This window comes from Nyctibius grandis, chromosome 11 (genome assembly GCF_013368605.1).
Source record: "Nyctibius grandis isolate bNycGra1 chromosome 11, bNycGra1.pri, whole genome shotgun sequence".
Classification (NCBI taxonomy): domain Eukaryota; kingdom Metazoa; phylum Chordata; class Aves; order Nyctibiiformes; family Nyctibiidae; genus Nyctibius; species Nyctibius grandis.
In genome coordinates, this window is record NC_090668.1 from 12,741,407 (window position 1) to 12,769,217 (window position 27,811).

The 27,811-nt window shown below is 35.4% G+C and overlaps 1 protein-coding gene across 1 annotated transcript; it reads left to right on the forward strand.

The window, feature by feature from the left end:
* LOC137668933 (E3 ubiquitin-protein ligase NEDD4-like) lies at nt 1-27,810 on the forward strand (the record flags this gene model as incomplete). The annotated part of the gene is made up of 14 exons (XM_068410748.1): nt 1-1,515; nt 14,912-14,962; nt 17,725-17,786; nt 19,778-19,880; nt 20,773-20,942; nt 21,526-21,643; nt 21,771-21,938; nt 23,790-23,855; nt 24,522-24,641; nt 25,078-25,284; nt 26,305-26,382; nt 26,624-26,678; nt 26,765-26,823; nt 27,760-27,810. Coding segments are annotated over exons 1-14 (2,823 nt in total), but the record flags the coding sequence as incomplete, so codon positions are not given.
* Nucleotide 27,811: the final 1 nt, after the last annotated feature.

The window sequence follows — 27,811 nt, forward strand, 5'->3', positions numbered from 1 at the left end:
ATGGCACGACGGTTAAGATTGCATTTTGCTACCCAAAGAAGCAACACAGATCCATTATCGGAAACCTCTGAAGATGTTTTGTATAGTAACAATTGTACGTACTGCAAAAAATCGCAGAATTCTGCACCTAATGTTATGCAAATGAAACTGACTCCTCAACAAGTTGCTTGTGCACCTGTAATGCAACAAGTAATTAATCAGGAGGAAAATGCAACTATTTCTTCATTGCAAATAAAAAAGAGCACCTCACTTCACATTTCTCTACAGTCTAGAAAGTATAGTGGATGTTTTCAGTCTGGTGATGCTGTAGCTGCTGGTGAAGACACTTCGTTCATTGGTGTTGGTAATGAAGAAAATTGTGGTGCTAGAATTGTGGTTGATCATCGATCTAATGATGGCCTCCTGAACAATACTGCTCCGTGCAATGGCAGCCTTAGCAGTATTGCAGCCAGTGACAGTGGATCGTTCAGCAGTGCTGGCAGTGACTATGGATCGTGTGCAAGTACCACAAGTGATGGAGGTTCGTATAGTAACAGTGTCATCAGTGACAGTGGTAGTGGCACTCTTTCCACAAGCGATGGTACTTTCTGTAGTAGTGTTGTATATGGTGATTCTTCATATAGAAGCACTGCAAGCAAATGTAATCCCTATAGGAACACCTCATCTCAGGAAACTCTGTGTAGAAGCAATACTACTTTTGACCAAGATGCTTTGTCAGTGAGGAAGAAAACTAAAATTCCACTGCGACGTTGTTCATCACTGGTTATTTTCCCTAGGAGTCCTTCCAGTACTCCTCCAGCTTCTCCAGTAAGCTCAGGTCAGCTACCACATAGAGGGGCCTATCAAACATCCCATAAACTAATTATTTCTCCTAGTGAGCTGGCACAAAAAGAAGATCAAAATATTTCCACGGGATTCCTTTCAACAGCAGTCAATGGACTTCGACTGTCTAAAACAGTTTACTCTTCTGGCGAAGTCAGAGACGTTCGACCGCTTTACTTGAATACATCATTACAGGACAAAAGCCAAATTTTGAATAGTTCTGAGCAGGCAACTTGTGAAGAAGTATCTGATGACTTATCATGTATTTCAGTTCATCTCACTCAAAGAGCATTTGCATCGAGCAGCGAAATGGTTAATGGCTGTTGCAGTCCAGAGTTAAATCTGAACTCCAGTGCAAAATACCCTCATTTAAAACTGGCACGTAGCACATCTGCATGTTTACCCTCAAAAATAGATTCAGAATATCAGATTAATATAAATGAACTAGAAAGACCAAATGCACAGATAAGCAAAACCCACCATGTTTTGCAAAGAAGTGTTTCGTTGGAAGGATCACGTCAAAAAGTTTCTTGCTGTTTATCCAGCCTTAAATACAAGTGTCATAGTGCAAGGACGTCTCAGTTGCACATACAGTTCAAACCTGGGAATGAAGGAGAAACAACTGGTGTTAAGAAAAGATATGGAACCTTTAAAAGGGAAATGTCTAGCACTAGTTTGTGGAGGCCCCATAAGGTGAGTGTTCTGGTTTATAGAAAAATTTGACAGTATTTTACAGCTGAAATTTAACTGGAAAATAATAAAATTTACAATCAAGACTTAAATGCAACGATTTCAGAATTTCCTAATGGTGTCAAACTGTCACTATAAGGAAGTTAATTTTTATATTATCTGTAACATTTGGTTTTTAGATTTGTTTCTTAGAATAGGATACATACTATAGCATAGGTGAACAGGTCCTACAGTGAAATACCTGTATTTAATGTATTATAAACAATAATTTCCTGTTTACATGAACTCAGAGGGATTTTCTTGTCTAGTTACGTAGACATGGGAATTATTTAAATTTCAAATGAAGTTTTGTAGTTTTAAATACATAACTTCTCAATAAGTTAATAGTAATTACTAAAATTGTTTGCATATTAAATGGGTAAAAATGAGTGGATTACTTTAGAGTCTTTTATGTTTATTTCATATAGTCTTTTTTTTACAGAACATTTTGCTGCCTGTAGAATTAAAGATAAGTAATATTTGAGCAGAGAAACTGTAAATACCATTTTTTTCTGTATACACCCTGAACCACAGGAATTTTCAGTTTCCTTTCTTCCCCCCCACCCCCCCCCCCTTTCCAACCACTGCTTCAGCCTGAGCAGTACACTGTAACTTAATACCTCTCCCAACAACATTGCCGTTCAAATTATAGTACTTGGGTCTAGAAGTTTTATGTTAGATGTATTTTTTTGGTAATAAAACTCATGTCCAACTAAACTGCAGAAGTGTGTTTGCTCTTATTAACTCTTAAGGCAGTTTATATTGTTAGTAAGGCATAAGCCACATGAAATGTGGATTTTAAGACTTGTTTAAATACCATTGTGAAGACTTGAATGATCTGAATATTAGATATTAGTTTTAATTGTGAATGCTGATAAAAGTGCAAAAATTAATATTTACCAAAATTTTTTACGATCTCATTCTCTGACTTGATATTGCTACAATTTAACTAACATGCTTGTTTAAGCAAAAGGCTTTAAGTCAAAGATCTATAGTTATGACAGCCCCTTTCTAAACTAGTAATATAACTACCTTGGAGGTATTAGGCTGTAATTTTCAGTCTGTTGTTGCCCATGGAGTGGTGCGTGATGATTCTACTCTTTTTGACTTCTTTGGAGTTTTGTATTGCTTTTTGGTTAAAAAGAGTTTGAAGAAAAATGCACTTTCCTTCCTGTAAAACTGTGATCTATGTTTAAGCTTCATTATAAAACTCACAGTGGATCACAGTTAATCACTATGCATTGTTTGGTGATTCCTCATCCCCAAATTGATCTGTAAAGTTGATGATAAGTTCCACAATAAGCACAAACAGATTATGACACATTTTAAGTAGTCTGGATCTTGTTATTTTTAAAAAGTGTATTGTAAAAAGGAAAACATGTTGAGTCATGCACGTCAAGTACATTTCTCGTCAGCTTGCACTGCTAGCCTCTCTGTTTAACGGCAGCTGATATGTAAGATATTTTATATTTTAATATTGAGTGAATTTGAATAAACTCAATTTAGATAAAATCCAAGTTCAGGAGTAGATTGTTAACAAATATTTCCAGAAAACCTTGTAGGACACTGGACTGACAATAGTTTGTTTCAGTTCCCAGGAGTGGTGTTTACAGTGGATTGACATAATATCTAAGGAGACTTGACTTTTTAAAGCACTTGATAACACGTAACTGTGGTGATTGAGCATTTTTACTGTGTTAATGTGGCAGCACATTTTAAGCTTCCTGAATTCTTAAGATTTCATCTTCTGACTAGAAGATGAGACAAGTTTAAAAATAAAAAATAATAGAAAAAAAATAGTCTGAAGCCCAAATTGTTGTAGTTATCTTGTACTTTTCATGTATTTGCAAATACTTAGATTTGTGCCATATCTACATACAAATTAAAAAGATCCCTGACGTCAGAAAACTGGACACTAAAGGTTTTATAGCAGTATACTTGTTTTGGATTCCTTCATGCAACAACAGGCACAGGAACCTTTCTGTCCTGAAACGGCCCTTTCAGTCTTTACGTAAAATCAGTTTTTATAGAATATCCTATAAAACATGTTACCAAAAAATTTAAAAGCTTCCCCCAGCAAACCAAGCAAAACCCATAGTTGACTTTATAGCAGTTTAGCAATTCACTGGAATAAAATACTATTGTATTTGCTATTACCATCTTTGTGACAAATATAATAGATTTAATGGCAATCATTTAATTATATCGTTCCATTAATTATCATGGTGTATTGTGACTTGTTTAAAAATAAACAACTCCCAAAATATTTCTCTTGACTCCAGTTAGTCTGGCCTAGTATATTGATATGCTGAGTCTGGGTTCAAATTTAACAAGTTGATACTGGAGTAGCATTTAGTAATGTCAGCTATCTGTACAGAGCAGTCATGAAATCAAATCAGTGCTTTGGTCAGAGACTCCAGAGTTTGAAGTAGCGAAAGGTCTACGCATTCTTCTCTTACGTGCCTAGCTACTAGCCTTCAGCCACCTCGTATCAGATTTCCTGCTTTCTATAATCAACAGCTTGTTAAAGGCTGACTTAAAAAAAAAAAAAAAAAAAAAAAATCAAAAGACCATTTCTGTGACAACTGGCGTTGGATTGTTTTTAATTAAGTTGAAAAATGTGGAATGGTGATGGCCCACATACCACTGCTGATCTTTACTAGAAACATACTGAATAGGTTCTGCAGTAGATAGTGGAATTTCATTTATGCAAAGCAGGAGGAAGAGGTAGTTGATGGTTGCTGTATTGAAGGTTGTCCTTGACTTTGTATTTCTGTTTTTGTTTTTTTCAGTGCATCTATCTCTTGCTTAGGGTAGAAATAAATCTCAAGCTAAAGCACTTTGACATCGCAGGTGTGAATTGAGAGGGTAGGAGTGAGTAAGGGAACAGTTTACATGTCATCTGACGTATGTAAACTTTAAGAGGTACAGAGGAAAGCAGAAGCAGTGACTACAATTCTGCTTCTTGTAGACCTTAAACTTTTTTTTTTTAAAAAAGCTGCGTGAATCTCTTCCACAAGTATGATATTATGCTGACACCCCTGTTGACATTAGCTATTCCTTCCCCATCAGTAGCACTGCTGATTAGATAATCTGAATATCGTAAATGTACTTGCAAATCTGTTTCAGGAACTGTATACCTTCAAAATGATTTCTTAAACAATTAAAGGAATTGTTGTGTTATTGTCCTTTTGTTTACAAGTAATTTTACTCAAGTTTCGTCTCTGTTGAATGAAATACATATTTTGAAGCAAAAAAACTTGCCAGGTGATGTAAAATAACTAAAACATTTTTCTGCTGTCAGCTTCCTGTGAAGAAAACCTTTAGTTGGAACTCTTGAGTTTTTTTCACCAGGTTCTGGAACTCTGCCTTTTGTATTTGTAAAAGGAGATGCTATTTTAATGCATCAGTACTAAATTTCAGTTTTGGACAAACAGTAATTTGAGGGGCCTCTGTGAGGATATCTCTCTTCACTAACTTACTTCCCAGCTGATGTGAACATGCTGAGGGGACCAGAACCTGTGCCTGGAAGATCTTGCTTCCCTTGATAAATGAGCACCACAAGTTAGCACTGAATAGTCTGAGGTTGTCTTCTCTCTTGCATCCTCTTTAAGTACAGAGCTTCTGTCTTAGCAAAACTCCTTCACAGAAGATAATGGTCCAACAAGGGAGAAGTGCCAAGAGAAGGGGAAGACAACTGTGGCTTACCTCCAGCCATCTCCATCTTTGCGTATTGAGCGAAGCAGCTGCATAGGTATCAGTGTCCCAAATCTGTGCAAGGAAGTGAGGTGGAAAAGGGGCAGATGAAGCAAAAGATTACAGAGGCAATACAAGACAGAGCACAAATTGACACCTCTTTATGCTACTGTACTATGATAACCTCGTCACCTAATAATTTTCATGTTGTTCAGTATGGCATATCTTGAAGGATCATGTTACGGGACTGTCTATGGCACAGTGCTATGTCATGGTATATCAGTTCAGTCAAGGAGAGCTGGGGTTGAAAGGGAGGTAGTGTGTTCTGAGGAATCATGGTGACAACTATGTTAGACTTAAGTCACATAATATTATTTATGTTATCTCAGACAAATTTTAGAAGTTGAAGTATACATCAAAGCATTAAAAGGAAGACAGTGGAAACTGTCTATTACAATAAGTGACATTTTATAATTATTTGTAGGTGGTCTCCTACTTTCATCCTTTATATAACAGTGACATGTAGTGCTTTGATAATTTGTACTGATTTCTTCTATTTTCCATCTTGCTTAAATGCAGAGTGTTGTTACAGCTTCTTCTCCACCTTTCTTCATGCCTTTAGCTTTTGATTGGCAATCTTCTTTGGGGGGGAAAAAGATTACCCACAAAGGATGTGATAAACCTTACAGCCAAGTCTAGCTGTGAATGGTTGCTATGTGGAGGCATTAGCAAAGGAAGCAATCAATTAATATTATTTGGTATCAGGTCCATCACTAAGATTTTTTTCTTTGTCAGTTTTAGCAAGTTGCGTTCGGCAACAGTGAACCATATGTAACTTTCAGAATGTGATCATGGTGTAGGGAACAGTGTCAGGGCTGTAGCAGAATAGTTGAATAACCCTGTATATCAAAGCTCTAGCACTTTGTAGTCACCAGCAAACACTACATGTACATACTAAGGAGGAGTTTTATTTGATTGTGCTCTGCACAAATTATGATTAACCTCATTCTGTTTATAGTCTGCAGCTGAACTGGGTTTGGGTAGGTTTCTCATGCCAACAAAAGGGGAAACAAAAACTGCAAAACCATGCAGAGAAGAGCTCCTGAAACAGCTTATATAAATATTTAATTATCCAACCTTCAAGTTGATTCATGTCCTTCTAATCTACTGTGAGAGAGTGGGAGGCCTTGATGGTGTGGCGTCTTTGATATAGCTGCAAGCTGTAGTTACTCTCTTATGGCTTAGTATGCGTTTAAAAATGCACTAAAGTAAAACTTGTTCCCAAGGCAAGATAGAGACCTTCTTCCCTTTACTCCTGACTAGCCAAATAACTTGCAGGCTTTCAGAATGAGACCATGATCGTTCCTATATTTTTTCTTTGAATGACACATCCTTTTTGCTTTCTGTGAGAAATTAGATCAACACTTTGGGTTAAAAAAAAAACATTTCTTGGAAAATTTTATGGTGATGTAGAAATTGTAATCTTGGTAAGCATTCTAGCATAAGACAGAAGCCCTTAAAAAAACCTAATAGTACCTGCAGGTATTCTCCCAAGAATTGTCGAGAAGCTCAGCTATAAAATTGTTGAAATACTAACTATAATGAATAATCTTTCAATCTATTAGATTCCCTTACTGAAGGAAGATGGTAAGTAGTATGCTGATATTTTAAAATGACCAAAAGGGGCACTACAGGCTACTGCAGCAGGCGGGTCTGGAAGAAAGGGTACCTGGAATAGAATTAGTAGACATATGACACATTCTGTGTTTACAAGGAGAGAGACTGAGCACTGCTTTCATAAAAGGAAGTTTTGTCATACAAATCAAACTTAGCAATGACATCTGAAGATGGTTGAGTGGGTTAATGCAGGCAGGACACTGAGCTTTTCAAAGTATTTGACAAGAACCCTTAGAAATTCTGAAAAATACTCTCGAGACGTAAGTGCAGGATAAAAGCTTTCTTATTGATGACAACTAATTAAAAGATAAGAAACAAAAGTGAGAATTAAATTGTCACCTCTGAAGTTGCAGAAAATCTCATGGTAGTGAGTGACTAGACAGTAGAGTGGAAAATTTGAAAATCAGTGTTGATAAGTGCCAAGTACTGCATACAGGAAAAAAAAGAAAAACAGCTAATGATGCATGCGTGGAAATGGTCTCCCATACTGGTCAGGAAATAGTTTATGTTATGCTGAGTGACTCACTGAAAATGTCAGCTCAAATCTTGTTGACAGTTGAAAGGCAAATAGAAGGTTAGGATTTATTAGGAAAGGAATAAACTAACAAAATTAAAAGCACCATTATGAAGTTGTACAAATCCACATATGTGCATGGAATGCATATTTCTGGTCATCCTTTTTCAGAAAGCATGTATAACAGAACTAGAAAAATACCAAGAAAGGTCACAAGATTGGGATAAGTTTTATGTGAGGAGATGCTAAGTAGACCAAGGGATTTTCAGCTTTGGGGAAAAAAAAAGTGGTATAAAGGGAGTTTTATAAAACTATAGTTCAGGAGAGGTGAATTTAAACAGAGAATCCACTCTTATAAAACAAATATGTTCTCTTATGTGTTGCTTAGCTCGCTGTTGCAAGATGTTGTGCATGTGAAAAGTAGAAATGGATTTCAAGAAGTGGTTAGATAAGTTGAAGAAATGTCTGTCAAAGGGTATTATATTCTCAATATGTATTTTAATGTCAGGATCAAAAAGTCCATGACCACTTATTCATTAGAAATGGGGGGATATATCAGAGGAAGTACTATTCTTGACTGCTGCTTTTATTATTTCCTTAAGCGTCTCCTGCTGGCCATTACTAGGGAAATCCAGGATACAAGGCTATGCAGAGCATTACTCTGACTCCTGGGCTCTGGTGCCTGCTCAGCCCTTGCAGCCACCTAGGATCAAATGGTAGAAATGGTCTTTCAAGTTCTCCCCTCACCCTGGGCTGAGAGTGTTCTTCTGTGTTCCAACATGTGTTTCCTTGTCTTCCAGAAGTGGATGAGTTTCACAGATTGAGCAAGCAAGCAAAACTGACTGGCCTTTCCAGGCGAGTCATTTGCTTACGACTGGCTTTCACCCTTGTCTGAAGGGGACTGCCCTGCATTTCTGTTAAGTGTCTCTGTTTCAAGTGAACTTTCTTCCTCACTCCCCGTGACGAACAGAACATGCTGATTTGCGAATGCAGCCATCAAAACGTTTGTAGCTCATTTCAGTGTTAGTTTATGGGTCTATAATCATCTCTGTTTCAAGAGAGTACATCACTTTCTTTTTCTGTCGTGACAGTTTACATTAAGCTGAAAAGTCTACAGATAGATGCAATTATTGTTTGAGACCTTGGGCTGCTTTCAGCTGTATCAACTGGAACATAAGCAAACAGAATTTATGAAGGACATCAGCAAGTTCCTGGCTGAAATTACATACAAACTTGAATTGGAGTCATTGAAGTTAGGGCATATTAAAATGCAAATGGGACACTCCAGCTAGTCAGTAAGAGGAATGTGGGAAGAAACATAGAACTGGATTCTTTTAGACCTAGATGATTTCTCTGGCAATCTGTGATTTTCCTAGCATAAGGGAGAAGGCCTTGTTCAGTAATGTGAAAGCACAAGGGCTTTTCGAAGAAAAAGGTCCCCAGAATTTATTATGAACATTACTTATTTTTTAATAGAGTTTCTACCTTAGCCAGTTGTTGTAGTAATCACTGTTTCTAGTAAGTTCAATTTGGGACAAATATTTAACTTATGAAGAATAAATTCAAAATGGTTAACATCTGGCAAATTATAGGCAAATAAAACGAATATTGAATGTGGGAAGTGTAATGTAACTTTAGTTAGAAATGTTACTGATCTTATCTGAAATAAGTTGTAATACTGCTTTTGTTGTAAAAGTAATTGTGGGTGGATTATTTGTGTTGTAGTTGCCTTGTGTCGTAGAGGTTGAGTCATCCAAGGTCAGTTCATGCAGACTGGTTTTGGACAGACAGGATTTATAACTTGAGCATAGCACAGCTTAAGACAAACCGGTAAGTTCTGCTGTAGCCAAGTCATCTGTGTATACATCTAGGACTGGCAGCAGTAGGTTTAGGGTTGGAGCTGGGAGAGGTCAGTAGGTAGGGCTCAGGGCTCCTGTTCAGATCAGCAGCGGCTGAAGACTAAGGTGGAGTGCAGAAAAGCATGGAGAACGGCAGCGTGGCTGGCAGCGGCTGCTAGCTGTGCGCTGGTGCGAAGGCGCTGGGAGTTCCTGAGCTAGTGTTGATGTTGAATTTGGATCAACAGTAGCTGAGAACAGTAGACTTAAGAATGCTTTTAAAAATGCTGGACTAACTTTGAAGTAGACTGGGGCCATTCAGCCTTCATCCAGACCTGCTGTAGGTCTGTGTTCACAGAAATTTCTTAGAAGAGGCCAGTTACTTGTACAGTCTGGGCCGACAGTTCAATATTGTATTTAGGGCTGGAAAAAGCAGCTTCCAGGCTCAACCTGATTTTGTGCATCTGTGTGGCACTGTACTGGACCTAATAAACTTCCCAGGAGTGAGACCATGATGCAGAGATGTTCCAGTTGCCTATCTGCCTTTTAGAGGCAAATCGTTTGTCTTTTTTTTTTTTTTTTTTAAATTCTGTTTGTCTCTCTTGCTCTGAGTAATAAAGTTGACTGTGTATTGAGTCCTTCAGCTGAGTGTATTAATTAGCCAGTGTGATTAACATCTGTCATATCTGGTTTAGTTGTTGCTCATTTCAGGGAGCAAATTACATGTGCGGTTTAATTTTTGGTAGGGTTTAAAATTTTTTGAGTGTATAAGCTTTATAATGTTAATTGGTGAAGGTGAAAGTGCACCTGGAGTTGTTATTGCAAGAGTGTGTTTTTCAAACTTTATTTGAAGTCTTAAGATTTGGCACAAAAGCTTCCACAAATACATGCAAAAGTTTTGTGTTTTTATACTACTATGAAGTTAACTGACAATATCAGGAATGGCTTGTCGAAATAGTACCAAATTAAATATTTGTTACTGTTTTCTGAATTTTTTGTCTTTTGAGTGTTGGCTGGTTTAACGTAGGAGGCCAAATCTGGATTGGCTCTTGACTTCTCATAAAATGTAATATTCCTGCTTTTTATATGGTAGCTTATTTGGCCCATCTGTCCGTAAAACCAAAGGAACTCAGATTCCTGATGAATAAAACAGATGCATTACTAACTTTTGACTTGTTCTGTGTTTATGTTGTGCTTAAGTATGCTTCAGTTATAATAGTCGACGACTTGTCTTCCTATGACCTATGTGAAAATGAGTTCTCGTATGCAAAAAAAAAAAAGCTATCTTAAGTTGCTTTGTTAATGAACTTTTAAGCACAAGTTCTCAAAGTAGCGAACATTGAGTGGAGTAATATATGAATGTTGTTACAAAATTACTGTAGACTAAATATGAACTTTTAAGGAAGCTATCTATAAGGTATTGGTTCTATATAAAAAGTGTAAGCTATAAATGGAGAAACAGATGACACTTCTGCTGTGGTCTTTTTAGAGAAGCAGTTCTCTGAGAGTATCTTCGGAAGCGAGGGAGAATTAGTGAAAATAACTTCAGTGTTGTTTCTAAGTGCTGTCTGTTAAACAGATGGTAAAACTGCTGAGGCATGTTATGCTGGCACCTTGCTGTTGAAGCAGCCAGCAGGGCTGAAGGTGCTGCAGAAGCATACGTTGCATAATAATCATTGATCTAACAGTATGTATTTTCTCTATTTTGAAAATGCTGATAGGTTCTTATATCTCAGTATCATAGACAGTTGATCATAGATGCCAACTAAAAAGAAATGCCTACATGTCGTTAAAAAAAAACCTTCTCACCATCTGCCTCTTCCCGTTAAAAATACAGGAGACTGGGACATTCATGAATGCCATGCAACAAAGTATTTATTGCTTTCCAAGATAGAGAAAAAAAAATACTCTTAGTATCCATGAATTTGCTAAGATCTTAACATGATAATTGAATTTTGCTTTTTTGAAACTGTTATTTTCCCATGATGAATAGCATATGCTGGCAGTATTTTATGGAAAGAAAAAAGCTGACTTTTCTGGATTTAGAGTTCAAGAGAACCAAATAATATACTCAGTGCAGAATGAAAAGAAAAATACTTGAAGTTGCTAGTGTAGCTCAGGAAAGTGGGGGTTTTTTTTCATTCTCATCAAGCTTGTAACTAATGTTGATGTTTGGGTGTTCAAGCAAGAAGAATGTTGGTTTTATAAGGGATCTATTGAGCTCTTGCTTTCTTAAGCAGAGATAGTCTGATCACTGTTTGTTTTTTCAATTTGAATTGATACTTTATATTCCCTCCAATAAAAGCTGTATGCTTTTTCATTTTGCCATACAGCTGTAGATTTCCATGTGAAGACTGACTTAAGCACAACTAGCTATCTGTTTTAGCCAGAAAAAGACTGAGAGTATACTTCGGTTCTAATTCATGCACTAACACCAGCAAAAATTAGTCACAGAAGTTGGTAGAGAAAATACCTGTTATTTCAACACCCTACTGGTCTTATACAAGAGCTGTTTCAAAAGGCACTGTGGTGAATCCAGCAATTAAGAAAAGCATTACGTTCAGTTAACTGTCTTCAAACCTGATAAATTATGGGTAATGTTCTCAGTATTGCTCTTAAGTGTGTGACTCAGATAAGCGTGTCTGTTTAAAATCTACTTCTATCCAATTTCTGATGGGAATTGCAGAAAAAAAAATTCCAAAATCTTAACTGTTAAGGCTTATTAAGTATATATTCATAAAACAGATGAAAATGAGTTTTGGACTGGATTACTTTATTTTGGTGCTTTTCCTCTTTGAGCACTTGGTTTGGCATTGCACTAGAGTTCTTTAAATGTATTGTGTACAGCAGCTGTCTGTCCTCACGTGTTTTTAATAATTTTCTATAGACTAAACCAATGAATCAGTAAAATAAAAGGCCTCTTTGTCAGCGTACTATATCATTAATTGAAGTTTATGCACTTATGGTTTGGCAAGCAGAAAGTCTGAGTTCTCTGGCTGTTAAGAAATTAGAAGTTGACAAGAACAACTGACCTATTTGTCTATCTTGAAAAAAACTGGGATGCCTGCTCTCATGAAACAGAGATCCAAACAGTTTGAACTCCATTGACATTTAATTGTTAATGTGTGCGATGTCTGTTTCAAAGCTGTTTTGGTGCTTCTTTGAAGACAGTTGGTCAGCTTGTTACAGTGAGGCACATTGCTAAAGAGCATGCCTGCTATCTGATCTATGTATTGGTTGTTTGGAGGTCAACAAAAATCGCCACTGGAGGATTTTACTGTCTGGCTGGAGGAGAAAGTACTGTTAAAGGCTGGTTATCAAGGATAGCTCTGCTAAAAATAGCAGGAGAGACAGCAGAATAATAAAGTGAATAACAGGAGCCTGTACTAAAATAATGCTGGTAACAAACACAATGTTCTGAGGTTTTCTAAAATACAGCAGACTTTTGTCCCACATTCCAGTAATTTATTTGAAAGGCATGTTCCACTTGAGGATTGCCAAGAACTTTACAAATACTAAACCTTTTAACATGTCTAAGGTATGTGCCGTGCCATTTTATAAAAACCTCATAGGCAAAAATGATAGCTATATTTTTTCCAGAAGCTTGTGGTCTGTAATAATACAGGAAGTTTTCCTTCAGTAGTTCAGGGAAGCTTCAGACTCTTCAGGTATGAAAACCTGTTGTAGCTTTCTATCTCAAACGACTTTGTGAACTGAAAAAGTGTGTTTTGTTTTTATTTCCACTCCCCACCCCTTGCTTCAAATCTGACTACAAGACATACAAACTAAAAATTCAATTTAAAGTTATGTACGTCTAGATTTCTAGCATGTTATCTATGACAAGCTCTGCAGTCTAGTTGTGCTTTTTGGAGGTGTAAAAATTAGAGCTTATACAAATGTGAGGTACTGGTTCTCCGTATACATGTATGATTTAAAGATGAAATGGACAAACTTAGGACAACAGAGCTAAAAAAAAGTGCTAGAATTACTAAGGAAGAAAGAACTGCTTCAAGAAATACCTATAGCCTTTAATGCCAGAACTGTTTGAATGGAGAATGCCGTCAATGGGACAAAAAAATGAGTAGAATTGGACTGGAGTTTTAATGCTGTAAAACATTGGCATTGAAAATTAAAAATCTTGTCATGCCTGAAAGAAAGGTGAAACACATGGCTTTGCCCTAAGGTGAAGGGAATAGATGTGAGCAAGATGTAGAGCCTCATAGTGGAAAGTTTTACGGAAGAAGGCCCTGAAAATCCTTGGGTGATGAGTTTGAATAAAAGCTTGTGGTATGCCAACAGATTTAGGAAAGAATAGGCACCAAATCTTTTGTTAGCTGGAAAAAACAGGAAGACTAGAAATTCAGAGGCTGTACAGGTTACACTGTTGAAGATTTTCACAGTTCCTTACTCTGTGCAAAAAAGGATAGTCTTGTTATAGTGTAGATTTTTTTAAAAATTCCATAGGCTTATATATACCTTTTAAAAATTTCATGCCCTCTTGATTTTAGCACACAGGCAGTGATATGTCTTCATGTTAAATGACCCATATAATACGTTTTCTTGCTTTTGTGAAGGTTCACAAAGGGTTTAAAATCACAAATGAACTTTTGAAACAACTCAGCGTATGCTCCAGTAAGAAGTCAAGTAAAGTACTTTGGTGGTGACTATTGGCGAATACTGAAATTACCTATGTAAATTACTAAAATCTTAATTTCTTTGGCAGGCAAAAATCAATGATGAAAAGTAACTGTACAATGATACTGTGTATTGTTAGTCCTTCCTCTGGTACTACAGCGTAGACTGGAGGGAATTCAGCTGCAAAATTGTTGCATTCATAGTCTGGTCGTAGCTGGACAATCAAGACATCCAAGTCAGGGCAGAATCTTTCAGATTTTAGTTGTTTAAACTCCGCAATATGCATAGGCAAATGGTATTTTTCATAGATATAACAAATTTTAGCACATTTTCAGATGTCAACAGGAATGTGAAGCTCCTGCTGCAAGGCTTAGGACTGCTGAAATTGCTGGAACTTCCAAAACACTTAGCACAGATGAAACCTATTATCAAAAATGAGGTGAAGTAAAAATAGCTGTATTATTTTGAAAAGAAAAAAATGTTTATATAAGTCTCTTTTAATCAGTTGCCTAGGCTTATAGAAGTTGTCATGTGCTCCTAAAAGGAATGTCTTTGGTTCTGTGTTAATCTATGATGAATGTTTAGTTGCTTAAGCATATACCAAGACAATTATTTTACTGAAACAACTAAGGGAAAAAGTGTCTTTACTCTTTGCCTTTAAGATGTTGTTTCTACTGGAGATGCTGACAATTTCAGTCCTGATGCTGAACAACTCTCTCCTGTTTGATTACCTTTAGTCTATATGATGTAAAAAACAATCTAAATCTCCACCCCCAGCTCCCTCAAACCTAATTTATTTTGTGGAAGGCAGAACTGTCGAAGGCTCTGAGTCTTGGGTCAATCAGCACTTGTTCTATACAGAACAAGTTTTATTGTCTATAATTTAAGAGTTTTTTCAAAGTCTTAAAAAGCATTACTATGCTATCAGGGCTTTGGAACAATGTTTTTAAAACTTTGCAACTTTAAACTTTTTGTGGTTTTTGTTTGTTTTTATTTTCCATAGACACGAGATGATTTTCTTGGGCAAGTGGATGTTCCTCTTTATCAGTTACCGGTTTGTATTCTTTGTTTGTTTTTGTTTTAAGCTGGTGAAAGGGAAAAATGATTCTGTATGCAACTGTATTAGTCATCTAAGGAAGTTAACTGTACTGATAATATAAGTGATTAAAATCTCCTGCTCTGTAGGTTTCTGTTTTTATTCTTTTGTGAATGTTAGGGATTTTTTAGTGCTGATATTTATAAAAAAATGTAGGCTACTTTGTTGTTTAGATATTTGTTTCTGCTGCTACGAGAGTTAGGAGTGCTTTTAGCTTTTTCAAGAATAAAAATGCAAGGTTTGAAACAGTCCTTAAAGACAAGAATAGATTGTAATGATTGTAAAAAGTATTTCCTTAAAAATATTTTTCTTTAAAGTCTACAAATTTACTTTAATAAATCCTTATTTCCATAAACAGATAGAGAAGAGGGTAAGTGGGAATAGAGGTAGTGTTGCTTTGTACATTTTTTTTTTTTTTTTTTTAGTTTTTGTTTTGCAAAGCACAATTGTTAGTTTCAAAGAGAGGTCACTAAGAACATTGAAATAAGTAAGCCTTTTCATTTTCTTCTGAGGGTTTCAGGTACATTAGCAAATACTAACAGATTTATCAGCAAACTGTTTTAAAGAACAGGATAACAACTGTGGCAAAACCATTTCCAAGAGCAGTTGTTCTTCCATTCTGGTAAGACCCATGTCAGGAATAGTTACAGGTATGTAACTATTTTCCCACTGTGACTGGGATGTGAGATCACACTAACTTCTTTCCCTCAGTCAGGTGGGTTGGAAAGACTGGCCGTAATGTCCCTGTGGAGAAGACTCTGTTTTTTACTTACCACTAATAGCTGGACAGCGATATCTGGAGTCTTTTGGAGATATTGGTGCATGTATTTTTTTTTTTTTAGCATGAAAAGCTTCACTTGAGTATTCTCATGGCTACTTTCTTACCTTCTCAAACGTCGAATTTTCTCTGTCTTCTCTTTGTTTCCGTCTTCCTGGTTCCTTGTTCTTATTAGTTGGTCGTCCCCATCTAAATCAATTGTACTTTTATTGGCCCAAATATAGGTGGATTTTTTTGAAAGTCTTTCATTTATATAAGTAAATATAACTTGGATAAATAAATCAGTTTATAAATTCTTTATTATATGCAATTTTGATTTTGCTTGATACTATGCAAATGCAGATCTTTCATAACTAAAAAGAAAACTGGTAATCAGGGACATGTGAAAAGGGCAAATCATCTGCAAGGTAAGATTACTTGGCAGATATGAATTTTGCTACTTTCCAAAAACAAAATGTATTGATCCAAGTGTAATCTAGCATTGAATCTAAGGCAACTCTTGTTTTTGGAAAAGTCAAAAAATAATTGTAAAAACTTACATTAAGAAGATAATCTTTTTCTCTCCCCTGTGATATATTTCCCACAGTGTCTTTGTATGTGGTGTTGGTAGAAATAATGTAATGTTGGGGAGGGGGGGGAACCCCAGAAACCACAAAAACCAAAACCCAATTCCATTTTAATTTCAAAGAAGTGTTTACCTTAGTTGCAAAGACAAATCATTTTATAAGTATAGAACCTGGTCTTGCAGATCTGGACTGAAGAACTGCATTTTAATTCAGTGAAGGTGGAACACTTCAACTTCAGTGTAGTATTTCTAAATTGTATTAGTAAGAGCTACACTGAAATGTCTGAAATACAAGAGAGCATTTTTCTTTCTGAGATCCAGTGTAATAGTTATCACATTCAGTAAAATTTAGTCAGCTTAATCTTAGGACTTTTTCATAACAAAGCTCAACAGTTCCAAATAAAATTCTGAAGTCTCTAACTATATAACTCTAGACTAATAATGTCTAACGTTTAGATTCTGAATTTTTTTTTGTTTCTTTCCAATCAAATGTTGACACACATTAGATATTATGGAATGAATTCAACATTTGAGGATTGCATCACATACCATTGCTCTTAATTAAAAGGCCTACAAGTATAGGAATTGCAAGTTTTTCCTCATATTATACAGTACTTCTTGAAATGGTTAAATTGTATTGATTAATGAGAGCCTAGAGCTACTCCCCAGAATTTACAAACAGCTGAAAAAGGGAAAAAAACCCCAAAGACTCAAAAAAGAGATTTACAAATGTTCCTAAGCATATGGTATTGTAGAAATCAAATGCTTTTGTAAGAATTGCAGAACTTCAGATAGTTTATAAATATTTATGTTCAGCAGAAAAATAAATATCTTTGTTTTCTTTAATGATCCATCATGTATATTTCTCTACCTGTACCTGGGGTGTATATTTATAAAACAATGTCTGTTTGCCTCTGTGCTTCTTTGTGTTGAGCAACTTCACTTTTGTGTCTCAGAATGGATTTTTCTGTGATTATTTTTTTATCCCCAAATCCTAAAGCTAGAAATGGCTTTTTATGTATGTTCTGTGCAAAACATATTTGAAAAATTCTGAGGGAGGATAAAGAGTTATGGTAGATCTTTTAAATGTGAAAATTGAGAATCTATTTCTTGATTTGAGGCTTAGTCAGGTTTTTTTCTGTGCTTTAGAAGCTGTAATGTATGTATACACTGAAAGGTAATTTTTTATCTTGAACCAGGGAATTGGTCTTATTACTAAGATTAAAGCTGGTATTGCTATTACTGTACCTAAACCTATTATTTACATTTTAAAATGTTATATGACCTTTAAAGAAACTCATTGTAAATTTCTGATAATTTTCTTTAACTTTAAGTGTTTGATACAGATTTTTCTTGAAAAAACTTATCTTATTCCAGACAGAAAATCCAAGTATGGAGAGACCATATACATTTAAGGATTTTGTTCTTCATCCAAGAAGGTTAGTAAACGCCACATAAAAATTCTAACTTTCATATGTAAACAATGCTGTTATGTAATTACCTGTACATTTGTAAATATTGTCTAAATTCTTAGGTTTTCATCAAAGAAATTTGAGCATAAATGGAGTAAGATATTTGTGGTTCTATTAAAAAGTCAGCATTTGTTTTAATACTTATAGATTATTTGGTAAGAATAAACAATTTTTCTTCAGACCATGATATAATTGACATTATCACTTCATCTGAACAATTTACTGTTTTGCTGAACAGTGAAATCAATAACCAGTGTTATGTTGTAACTCACTTATCCCTTTTCAACTTGAAACTGTTTCCTGCCTTGCTCTTTTGTTTGTCTGTTTCATGTAAGCAGTTTCATGTGAGCTTAATTATAAACATAACAAAAACTGAAAAGCTGCTTAACGTTTAGGAAGGCCTGTGTTAAAAAAAGAAGGGATTTTTGTTATGAATATGATGTATATTAATATATATAATATGATTTTGTTTTTAATATTATTGTTATGCATTTCATGTTTGTTTTTAAAATGTAGATTCTTAACCTAAATGAGCAAATTTTAGCAACTTTTATTAGAAATACATAAAATGTATGTCAACATTTTTCATCTAAGGGGTTCTAATTTAGAAATAACATCAGAACATGTGAGATTGATGGATCTTTCTCAGCTACGTTGGTAGCAGAAGTATTTTTAAACTATTTTACACTTGATTTTTAGCGCATCAGTGGTTTTAACAGAGTTAGTGACTGTGAAGTTTCATTTTGATCTCCCGTTTTTCTGAATTTAACATTTGCTGTCCTATAAATGAATGAAGAATAATACTTATTGTCTCCACATAAATTAACTTCAATTGTTGTTTGTTACTCAGGGATCTGACCTCTTCTTGTAGTGGCTACCACATGAATTTGGCAGAGCTTTGTATTAAGAGATACTGCTACAGGTTCAGGCACTTACTGTAACTTTTAGATGCGTTAGTATTGTTAATGCATGTTTTTCAATTTTTGCTCGTATTTATATTTACTTAGACAGGAATATTAATAATGAGGTTACTACGTTCCCAATACCTCAAGCTGAAAAAAATTATTAACATGTTAATACTCTGAAATGAATAACTATTGTATTGGAAAGTAAGATAGTAGGTTAATTCCTTCTTCAAAGGGATGTGGGCTTTTCTGAAACCAAAATACGATCTGAATGAACATGTTTATAATCCAACATGAAATGTTTTTCTGGATAGCAGAAAATCTAATTTACTTTTTCTGTGTGGCAAAAAAAAAAAAGAAAAAAGCAAAGCATTAGACCTTAGTGATGTGGGGGTTTTGTTGTTTGTTTGTTTTTTTTATTATTTTTTTCTTTATTTTAATAAGATGATGTACAGGTATCCAGTTGACTCACTAGTGATATTTTCAGGACTCTTATTTTCTTTTTTTTTTTTATACCAGTAGGCAAACAGATGAGACAATTTGGCAGATGTCTTTACCAAGTGAAGATATTAAATAAAACAATATGGGGAAATTCTATTTTCAGGCTTCTAATGATGCATTAAGCTGAATACAGAGAAGCAGATGCTGAAGTATATGAGCTTACTGTAACTTAAAGTTTTAGGAAAAGGAGTCCTGTAGGTTGAAATAATGCTGGATGGATTGTCTGCACACAGTCAAATCATTATAATTTTATGAATTCAATTGTCATTATTCTTATTTTCTTGTTCTTTATTGTTATGCATTGGATACTAAGGAAGTTTTTAGAAGAGTGAGTTGGAAAGAAAGGTTTCCAGTTGTGGTACATAATATCAAGGTGTATTACAGAAGTCTAAAAAATGCCATTACAAGACTTAATTAATTTGAACTGTAGAAAGCCAAGTTTGTGTTGAGAAATTTAAGAATAATCCTCTAGCTGTGCTTTTTCAGCTATTTTATTTCCAGGTAACAATTTCACAAGTGCACAATAAGAACATTTTATTTTCTCTTCTGCAGCCATAAATCAAGAGTTAAAGGCCACCTTAGATTAAAAATGACTTACTTACCTAAAAGCAATGGGTCTGAAGAGGAAACAACAGAACAGGCTGAAGAATTGGAGGTGGGGAAAGATGTATTTATTGCTGAAAAGCCTAGCATATGTCTTCAGCTATTAAGGGTAGTTGCAATAAAAATGAATGTTGGGAATCACTACACTATAAACAGTGTTTTAGAAACAAATCAGTTAAAAGCAAGTGTTTGTATCTTACATGAAAGCTGTAAGTCTGCATAAAAATTCTGGAGCAGTTTTTCTAACTAAAGGAGTGGCTTTGTGAGTATACCTAAAAAAAAAGAAAACATACATTAGGCTTTTGGTTTTGTCCTGGTACTGGCTTGCCATATGTCTATGTAACTTCTCTTGTTTTAGAATTAATGGAAGTATCATTGCCCAGTATTTTTACTGTTGTTTAATGTTCTTTGACCCCAGCCATCCAGACACAGACATCTTGCTGGTTTTAGAATTTCAGCTCACTCCAATTTATAGGGATATTTTGATCTTAACTACTTTACATTTGTACTCGTTTGTAAGCACATCCAATTTTGTTCAATAGATTTCTTTTCACGACTTAAAACAACTCTAATCAGCATTACCACCTTTGCTGTAATTAAACTTTCTGTTACAAAATGGTATGATCATCGAACGAGTACATTTGCAGCGTATGTATGAAATGAAATTTATTTACTTTTTTAATCTCTTCTATGAATGCTGTTTATTTTCCTGGAATAAGCAACTTTTGATGCTACTATGTTTAAGGAACTTGAGTTAAAAATAAGATTTCTGCGTGCATAATTTGTCCTATCATTTCTTGAAAAATATACACAAAAAACCACAGAGCCAATCTTACTGGCTTAAGATGTAGTGGAACTGCACCTTAAAAGGAGGGTGGTTTAATAAATTGAGATACTTTTTCAACTTTGATAATATTAAAGGTAGTTAATACTGTATCTTTTAGCCTGGGTGGATTATATTGGACCAACCAGATGCTGCTAGCCAGCCACAACAGCAGCAGCAGGAATCTCCTCCACTGCCTTCAGGCTGGGAAGAAAGGCAAGACATCCTCGGAAGAACCTACTATGTCAATCATGAATTTAGAAGAACACAGTGGAAAAGACCAACTGCTCAGTATGTCTTTTGGCCTGAAAATTCAAGTCTTGTATTAACTAGTGTAACTAAGTTCACTCTAGTTACATTGAAAGCAAGGAGAACTAGAAAGTGAACAGCTTGAGAATTAGTAGAGAGCTTTCCATAGCTTAACCCTCAAGCCCATGTGTAATGGTCACTGGCTAGTGGTCATTTATCTGCACAGTACTCTTCCTGTTCTAGAGAAGTTTGCATTCAAATAGAAACCGGTTGCAATTGTAAGAGATAACTATAGTAATGGGAAGGAAATTATTTTCCAGCTCTAAGCCTAGTTCGTCCTTCCCAGTAGGGACTGCGTTAAATTATTTACCTTGGTTTTCTCAGATTTTTTTTATCCCCTTAGCATGTAAATTTACAAAAATACTACCTGGAATGCTGTCTGGTTCTTTAGTTTAACTTCACGTTGACATGAATACTTATTCTTTTTAAACAGTTTAGGTTAATTTTTATAGCTCGTGACTGTTTCTTCTGCCAAAATGACTATAATGGATGTTTTTGCTGTTAGCCTAGCTTACTGTTGAAAGATAAAATATGTCTACTGTATGCTGACTCCCCTCCCCAATAGGGACAACGTAGCTGTTGCAGATATTGGTAGTGTGCAGTTGGAGGCCCAGCATGTGTTCACTCATCGGCGACAGATATCAGAGGATACAGAAAATCTAGACAACAGAGATTCCCCTGAGGTAAAAACAATCTCTAAATGTTTCTGAAATGCAAGTAACTTTTTAATCTAATCAAAAAGCTTGTCTTAACTACTTGTAACTTGGAACTACTTTTAAAAAATGTTTTTTCTTTATTTTCTTTTTAAAGAGTTGGGAAATTATAACTGAAGACGAGGCAACGATGTATAGCAATCAGAACCTTCAAATACCTGTCTCACAGAGTAATTGTGATATACAGACTCATCTTGCAGAAGAATTGAATACGAGACTTACTACCTCTGGAAGTTCAGCTACTGGCCAGTCAGCAGCCTACACTGTAAATTATTTTTCTCATTGTTCTAATGTACAGAAATATCTATAAAATTTTGCACAAAATGTTACTGTTGATAGATCCATAAATACTTCATATTAACAATTATATTTTTAATTTCATCTTGAATGCAGAGAATTTAGGAGAAATCTTTTTATTATAGAACTCCATCTAAGCAAACATTTTATTCTTCCCCACTTTGCTTATATGAATTTCTGCCTGAGATTAAAACAGACTTGCGTGAACTATTTTTTGGTCTGTAAATCTACATTTTATTCTAGTGTCATACTCAGTGCTGCTGAAAACTACAGATGAAGGAAGCTGTCTGTATCCTGAAAGCTTATTTGTAAGGGAGTTGTGCTATATTGGTTAGTTTTTCCACTAGGACAGTTTTAAGATAACTCATTTTTCATCGTGAATATCCTAGAATCATAGAATGGTTTGAGATAAGGAATATTGGGATAAGGTTTTATGATTGTGCTGAGTAAACCTGGTGACTCCATAGCAGTGAAAAAGGGACCTCACTCATACAGTTCCACTGCCCTTGCACCAGTTGTGAAACTTGTCTGACCTCTCAATGAGTCTGTTCAGTTTGCGAACCCAGCAGAAAACTATTCTTTTTCATGACTCTGTTTTTTTGTGGTTTTAGCAAGCTGAAACAGCATGCTAGGTTGTCTGACAAATACTGTGGTGGCAAAGGGGAAGCAGCAGGAGTATATAGCCAAGGAGTGAGGCTTGTCTTTTTGGTGGTAGCAAGCAATTAAATTAGCTCAGCTGTCTTGTGAAACCTAAGCTCCACAAATGGCCTTGTAACCTGATATGTGACTTGAGAAATCCACTGTCCATTGAGGAAAGCCTATAAGAGGTGACCCAGACCATGTAGTCTGTAAGATTTTTGGTATTTAAATAAAATCATTAGTTTTTGTGATGCTGAGAATGCCATTTCAAATGTAAATTTGGAATTGACTATGTTTTTCTAAGTTTGTACAAAGGCATCACTAGTGTTGCTGGAAACAGCGAAGTGAGAGTAACAAGACTTTACTTGATCTGTTATTCAGAATCCTATGGATAGCAAGAAAACTGTTATTTCAGCTTGCTTGGGTGGTCTAAGCAAAGGAAGAGGCAGATGTTCAAATTATGTGCAAAAGCTAGCTAGAATGACAGTCCTGCCTCCCTTCACCTCCATCACCCCCCAAAAAACAAATTTAAAAACTTAATCATGCTTTTTCTTTGAAGTATTCTAAAAGGGTACGTAGATAGGAAAAAAATCGTTCAAATAATTGGGGAAATTCTGGAGCAAGATGAAATACAGTTGCTTAATTTTATCAGGTGAGATCTAAATATGGCTCTAGGCAGAAAGGTGGAGGCTTATGCAAAGTCCAGGCATTGAATTATTCTTCTCACACTGATTGTCTCAGATTCTCATATCTTGCCATTATTAACTTAATCTAGTCTCTGAAAAGTTGTGTTAGCTCTGATATATCACAGGCTTTAGTCTACTGACAAGGTAGTGCAGTAAGTTCTATACTGTAAATTCAATTGTAATGTAACTGGTTGCAATTAACCATTGGTTTTACATGCCAAAACATCTATTGTTAGCGTTTTCAGAACTTTCACAAGCCTCTGTGTTATTCTGTTTTAAGGTTATAATAGACACTGTGAACTTAATGTTTCTAGCAGCATTAAAACAGGAGTTTCAAAAATACTATATTAAATTGACGTTTCAAAACAAGTAAGACACTTTGATCAAGATGAGAACTGTAATAGTTTAAAGTGTGATAACCATTGTTGACTGTTTGCTGCCATCCATAAAGCTGCAATAATAGCTCATGTGTCATTGCTTTTCACTACTTTAAGAACCATTCCAGCAGAAGAGGTAGTCTGCAAACATACAGAGTTGAAGAGCAGCCTGCGCATCCAGTGGTATGTCATTTTTCAAAAAACACAGGCTTACGTAGCAGAGAAGCTGAAGGATTTTCTTCATATAAAACATTTTTTTTTTTAACTATGTTTATGTGCTGACTTTTTAAATGAGATTTGGCCTTCTGTTTCTGGCAGCTTTCCTGACAAAATTGCAATTATGAGTCTAGCAAGACTGGAGTTCAGTTGTAAAGCTTTCATGTTCCAACTTTGTGGTTTTGGTTTAACATTAGCTTAATGCATGGACAGAGCCTGCAGAAGGAAGTAGTCTTCCAATGAAGATATGAGTTTTGTTTTTCAAATTGTTTGCTTTATCATTAAAAGCTGTTCCACTATCCTTACATTATGTTTTCATGGTGACACTGCAAACTATGAGCTCATAGCCAGAAATACTAGGGTTGGGTCAGCCATGCGTGAACCAGATAGATAAATGAATCATTTTAGATGAGGAGTTTGAATTATTAAAAAAAAAACAAAAAACAAAAAACTGTCACTTCATACTGTTCAGTAAGGACTTAAATAATGCTTTTCTATTTTATCCAGTTTGCGAAAAATAAGAACATTCTGGATTATAGTTTTGTTTTGTTTTAATTTGACAGAGGAAAGCCTTTTCACAGTCTGTGTCATAGTTTTTTTAACTGTTTTTCTTCTGTTACCACTAATATTTAGTTACTGCCTACTTCATCTGGATTACCCCCAGGCTGGGAAGAACGACAAGATGAAAAAGGGAGGTCATATTATATAGATCACAATTCTAGAACCACTACCTGGATAAAGCCTGTTGTACAGGTACTGTCTGTTTCCTAATTATTAATGTTTTTATTCATTTAACCTTTTAAACATCTCACTAACAGAAGTAAAGTTTAGAGACTTTGAAGTAGAACATGCAAAAGGCATAAACTGGTAAAGCACTACATAAAATATCTGAGAGAGTGCAACGAGAGTTAGGAACAGTAATATTTATGGCAATTCACTCTACTATTAATGTACCTGGAAAGCCTTCTGGAGACTGATAGCTGATTGAGAAGCCTGAAAGACCTTTTAACCTTGCTAGCATAATCAGTGATTGTTAGTCATGTTGTTGATATTGAACTAAACAAATCTATGTAGTGTCTGGCCCTTGCTTTATGAAACTGCTTTCATGAGTCAAAAATATGGATTAATAGAAAAAATATATTGCTCTTACAGGGCTTTAATTCCTTTTTTTTTTAATAACTTACCTTAGATTGCTGTGGAAACAGGTCAGTTGTCAGCTGCGCAAAGTATTTCTATAGGAAGACAACTACAAGCAACATCAAGTGATTCATCACAACAGTCTTCTCAGCAGCAGCCTGAAATGGAGCAAGGATTTCTCCCTAAAGGCTGGGAAGTCCGACATGCACCCAATGGGAGACCATTCTTTATTGACCACAATACCAAAACTACAACATGGGTAATGGAAAACTGCTCTCATGGACTGAAATCCTAGTTCGTCTCAAGTCAAAGCTTTGCTGCTTTCAAGCAAGCTTCTGTAGATTTCTTAAGTGCCAAGATAGCTGTGTCATGTCTGTTAAGGAACATATGTAACACAAATGCAAAGTAATTTAAAATATCTGTCATGAGTAGAACATTATGAATTTTACAAACTGTATTGGTACTTGAAAGTTTAGCTTGGAAGGAGGAAAATACTGATGTATATAGGAATCTGTTCTGCAGATGTAAAGCAACTCGTAAGTGACACTTCTGTCATAGCTGTAAAACTATGATAACTTACATGCACTGTTAACACAAATCAGCTTTGTAAACTTACCTTCAACAAGATATCCCTTACCTTGATTTTATCACAAGATACAGTGCACAACACAAATTTGTGTGAATTCTTAAGAAAGCAGGCCAGGTGCAGCTACAATATGGATGAGGGAGTTGTGCACAGTTCCAGAGTGGCACTGCGCACCACTAGGCAGTGCTAATAGGTGGGCTTCAGCATTTAAAGAGTAGGTCAGTATTACTGTCAGGTGAAAGAGGAACAGAGAAATGCATTAAATTGATTCAAAATGAATATTCATTTCTTCAGGGTTATGGAAAGACCTCATTTAACATAAACATCTTTCCCCTACCCCCCAAAAAAACCCAAGCCAAACAACAACAAAAAAAAAAACCAGCCACCAAACCCAAAAAGCACAAGATGTGCCAGAAATCATGTGGAAAGATTATTTTGATTCAATTACACTAAAACTATGTTGAATGAGGGATTTGTTTTAATATATATAAAATAAAGTGAGAGGTCATTAGAAGATTATTGTAAACTGCTGGAGGATTGAGAATCCTCAAGGAACTACCTGGCTGCAGAATATGGAACGATTATCTAGTTGGTACCAGGCATATTCTTTACACACTCTTTAATAAAGAGGAAAAAAAAAAAAGTAAAACAAAACAAAAGGATTTTAACATGCTGCTTGCTTTGTTTTCAAAGGAAGATCCAAGACTGAAAATTTCTGCTCATCCAAGGAGAAAGACTTCCCTAGATCCAGTAGACCTGGGCCCGTTACCAGTAAGTAAACCATTTTATACTTGGTTTGCAGATACAACAATTTAAATACTTAAATTAGCACTATCAAAACTTGCACATGAGAAAATGCAGCCTGCTTTTTTCATACAAAAAATACTCTAATTTGAATTCCAATGCTGAGAGTAGATGGAGGTGGGGGGAATGCCCCCAAGTGCAGGTCATGTTGAGTTCTGTGCAAGCTATGTGGTCAGAAATTTATAATAAGTGTGTCTCCTTCTTACAGCCAGGGTGGGAAGAGAGAACTCACACAGATGGAAGAATATTCTTCATAAACCACAGTACGTACAATGTAGTATTCTCCCCCTGCTCATCATTTTATTTCTGAACATTATCTAAACAGAACTAATTAAGAAATGACTTGCAGATACAAAGAGAACACAATGGGAGGATCCTCGACTGCAGAATGTGGCAATAACTGGACCGGTAAGCCTTCCTTGTGTAGCTTACATATTTTTTCAAGAATATTGCTAATAGAATCCGAACAAACTCTTGTCATTTATCAGGTACTCAGTATAGAAGATGAAACTTCCAGGGTGTTTGAACAAGGCATTTTTATTTCTTTTTAAAGACTGTTTAGAAAGCTTTCTGTGGAAATGGTCGTTAAACACCAGAATGAAAAATCATTTCCCGTAGTAGTAAGGAAGTTTCCTTACAGACTAGGGGAGGATTTGAAATGAGTAAGAAACTTTATTTATTTTTTTATCCACAGTGTCCAAAATAAAACTAGCTCACTTCATGAAGTAAACTTGAGGAGAAAAAAAAAAAAAAAAAAAAAAAAAAGGCTTTAAAAGGAATGAAATTAATTTCCAACTGAAAAATAATTATCTAGTCTAGATACTTAATCTGAAGTGCAAAATTACCAGGACTAATTGCAAAGACGGTACACATTATAATTATAGATGGGTTTTAGTGTTCAACTGATATCTGCGTTTATTAATAGCCCACATATGTAAACAACCTTCTCTGTCCATGGAAAATAGAGGTGTTTGTAGCCAGGTCTCTCATGATACAGCAAGGAAAGACTATGCGTTATGTCAGTCACCAACGGCATTTTGGTCACTTTGATCTGGGCTAGTCAGTGATCTTAGTCAGTCACATCAGCTAATGGTAAAGTACAGGATAAATTCTATGGAACCCATCAGAACAAATGATCTGAACAAAGAAGTACTTTTCATTCCAGATGTTTTGAACTGTCCATATGTTTATACATCTAAAGTCTCCCCTGATAACTTAGCAAAACATGTATTCCTGTTTTCTCTGAACTTAAATGCATTGTCTATGTTTCACAAATATAGACTAGTTTATATTACATAATTGTTAGAGTATCTCAAGCATTTATATTTTTTTTTTTTTCCAAAGGCTGTGCCTTACTCCAGGGACTATAAGCGGAAGTATGAGTTTCTTCAGAAAA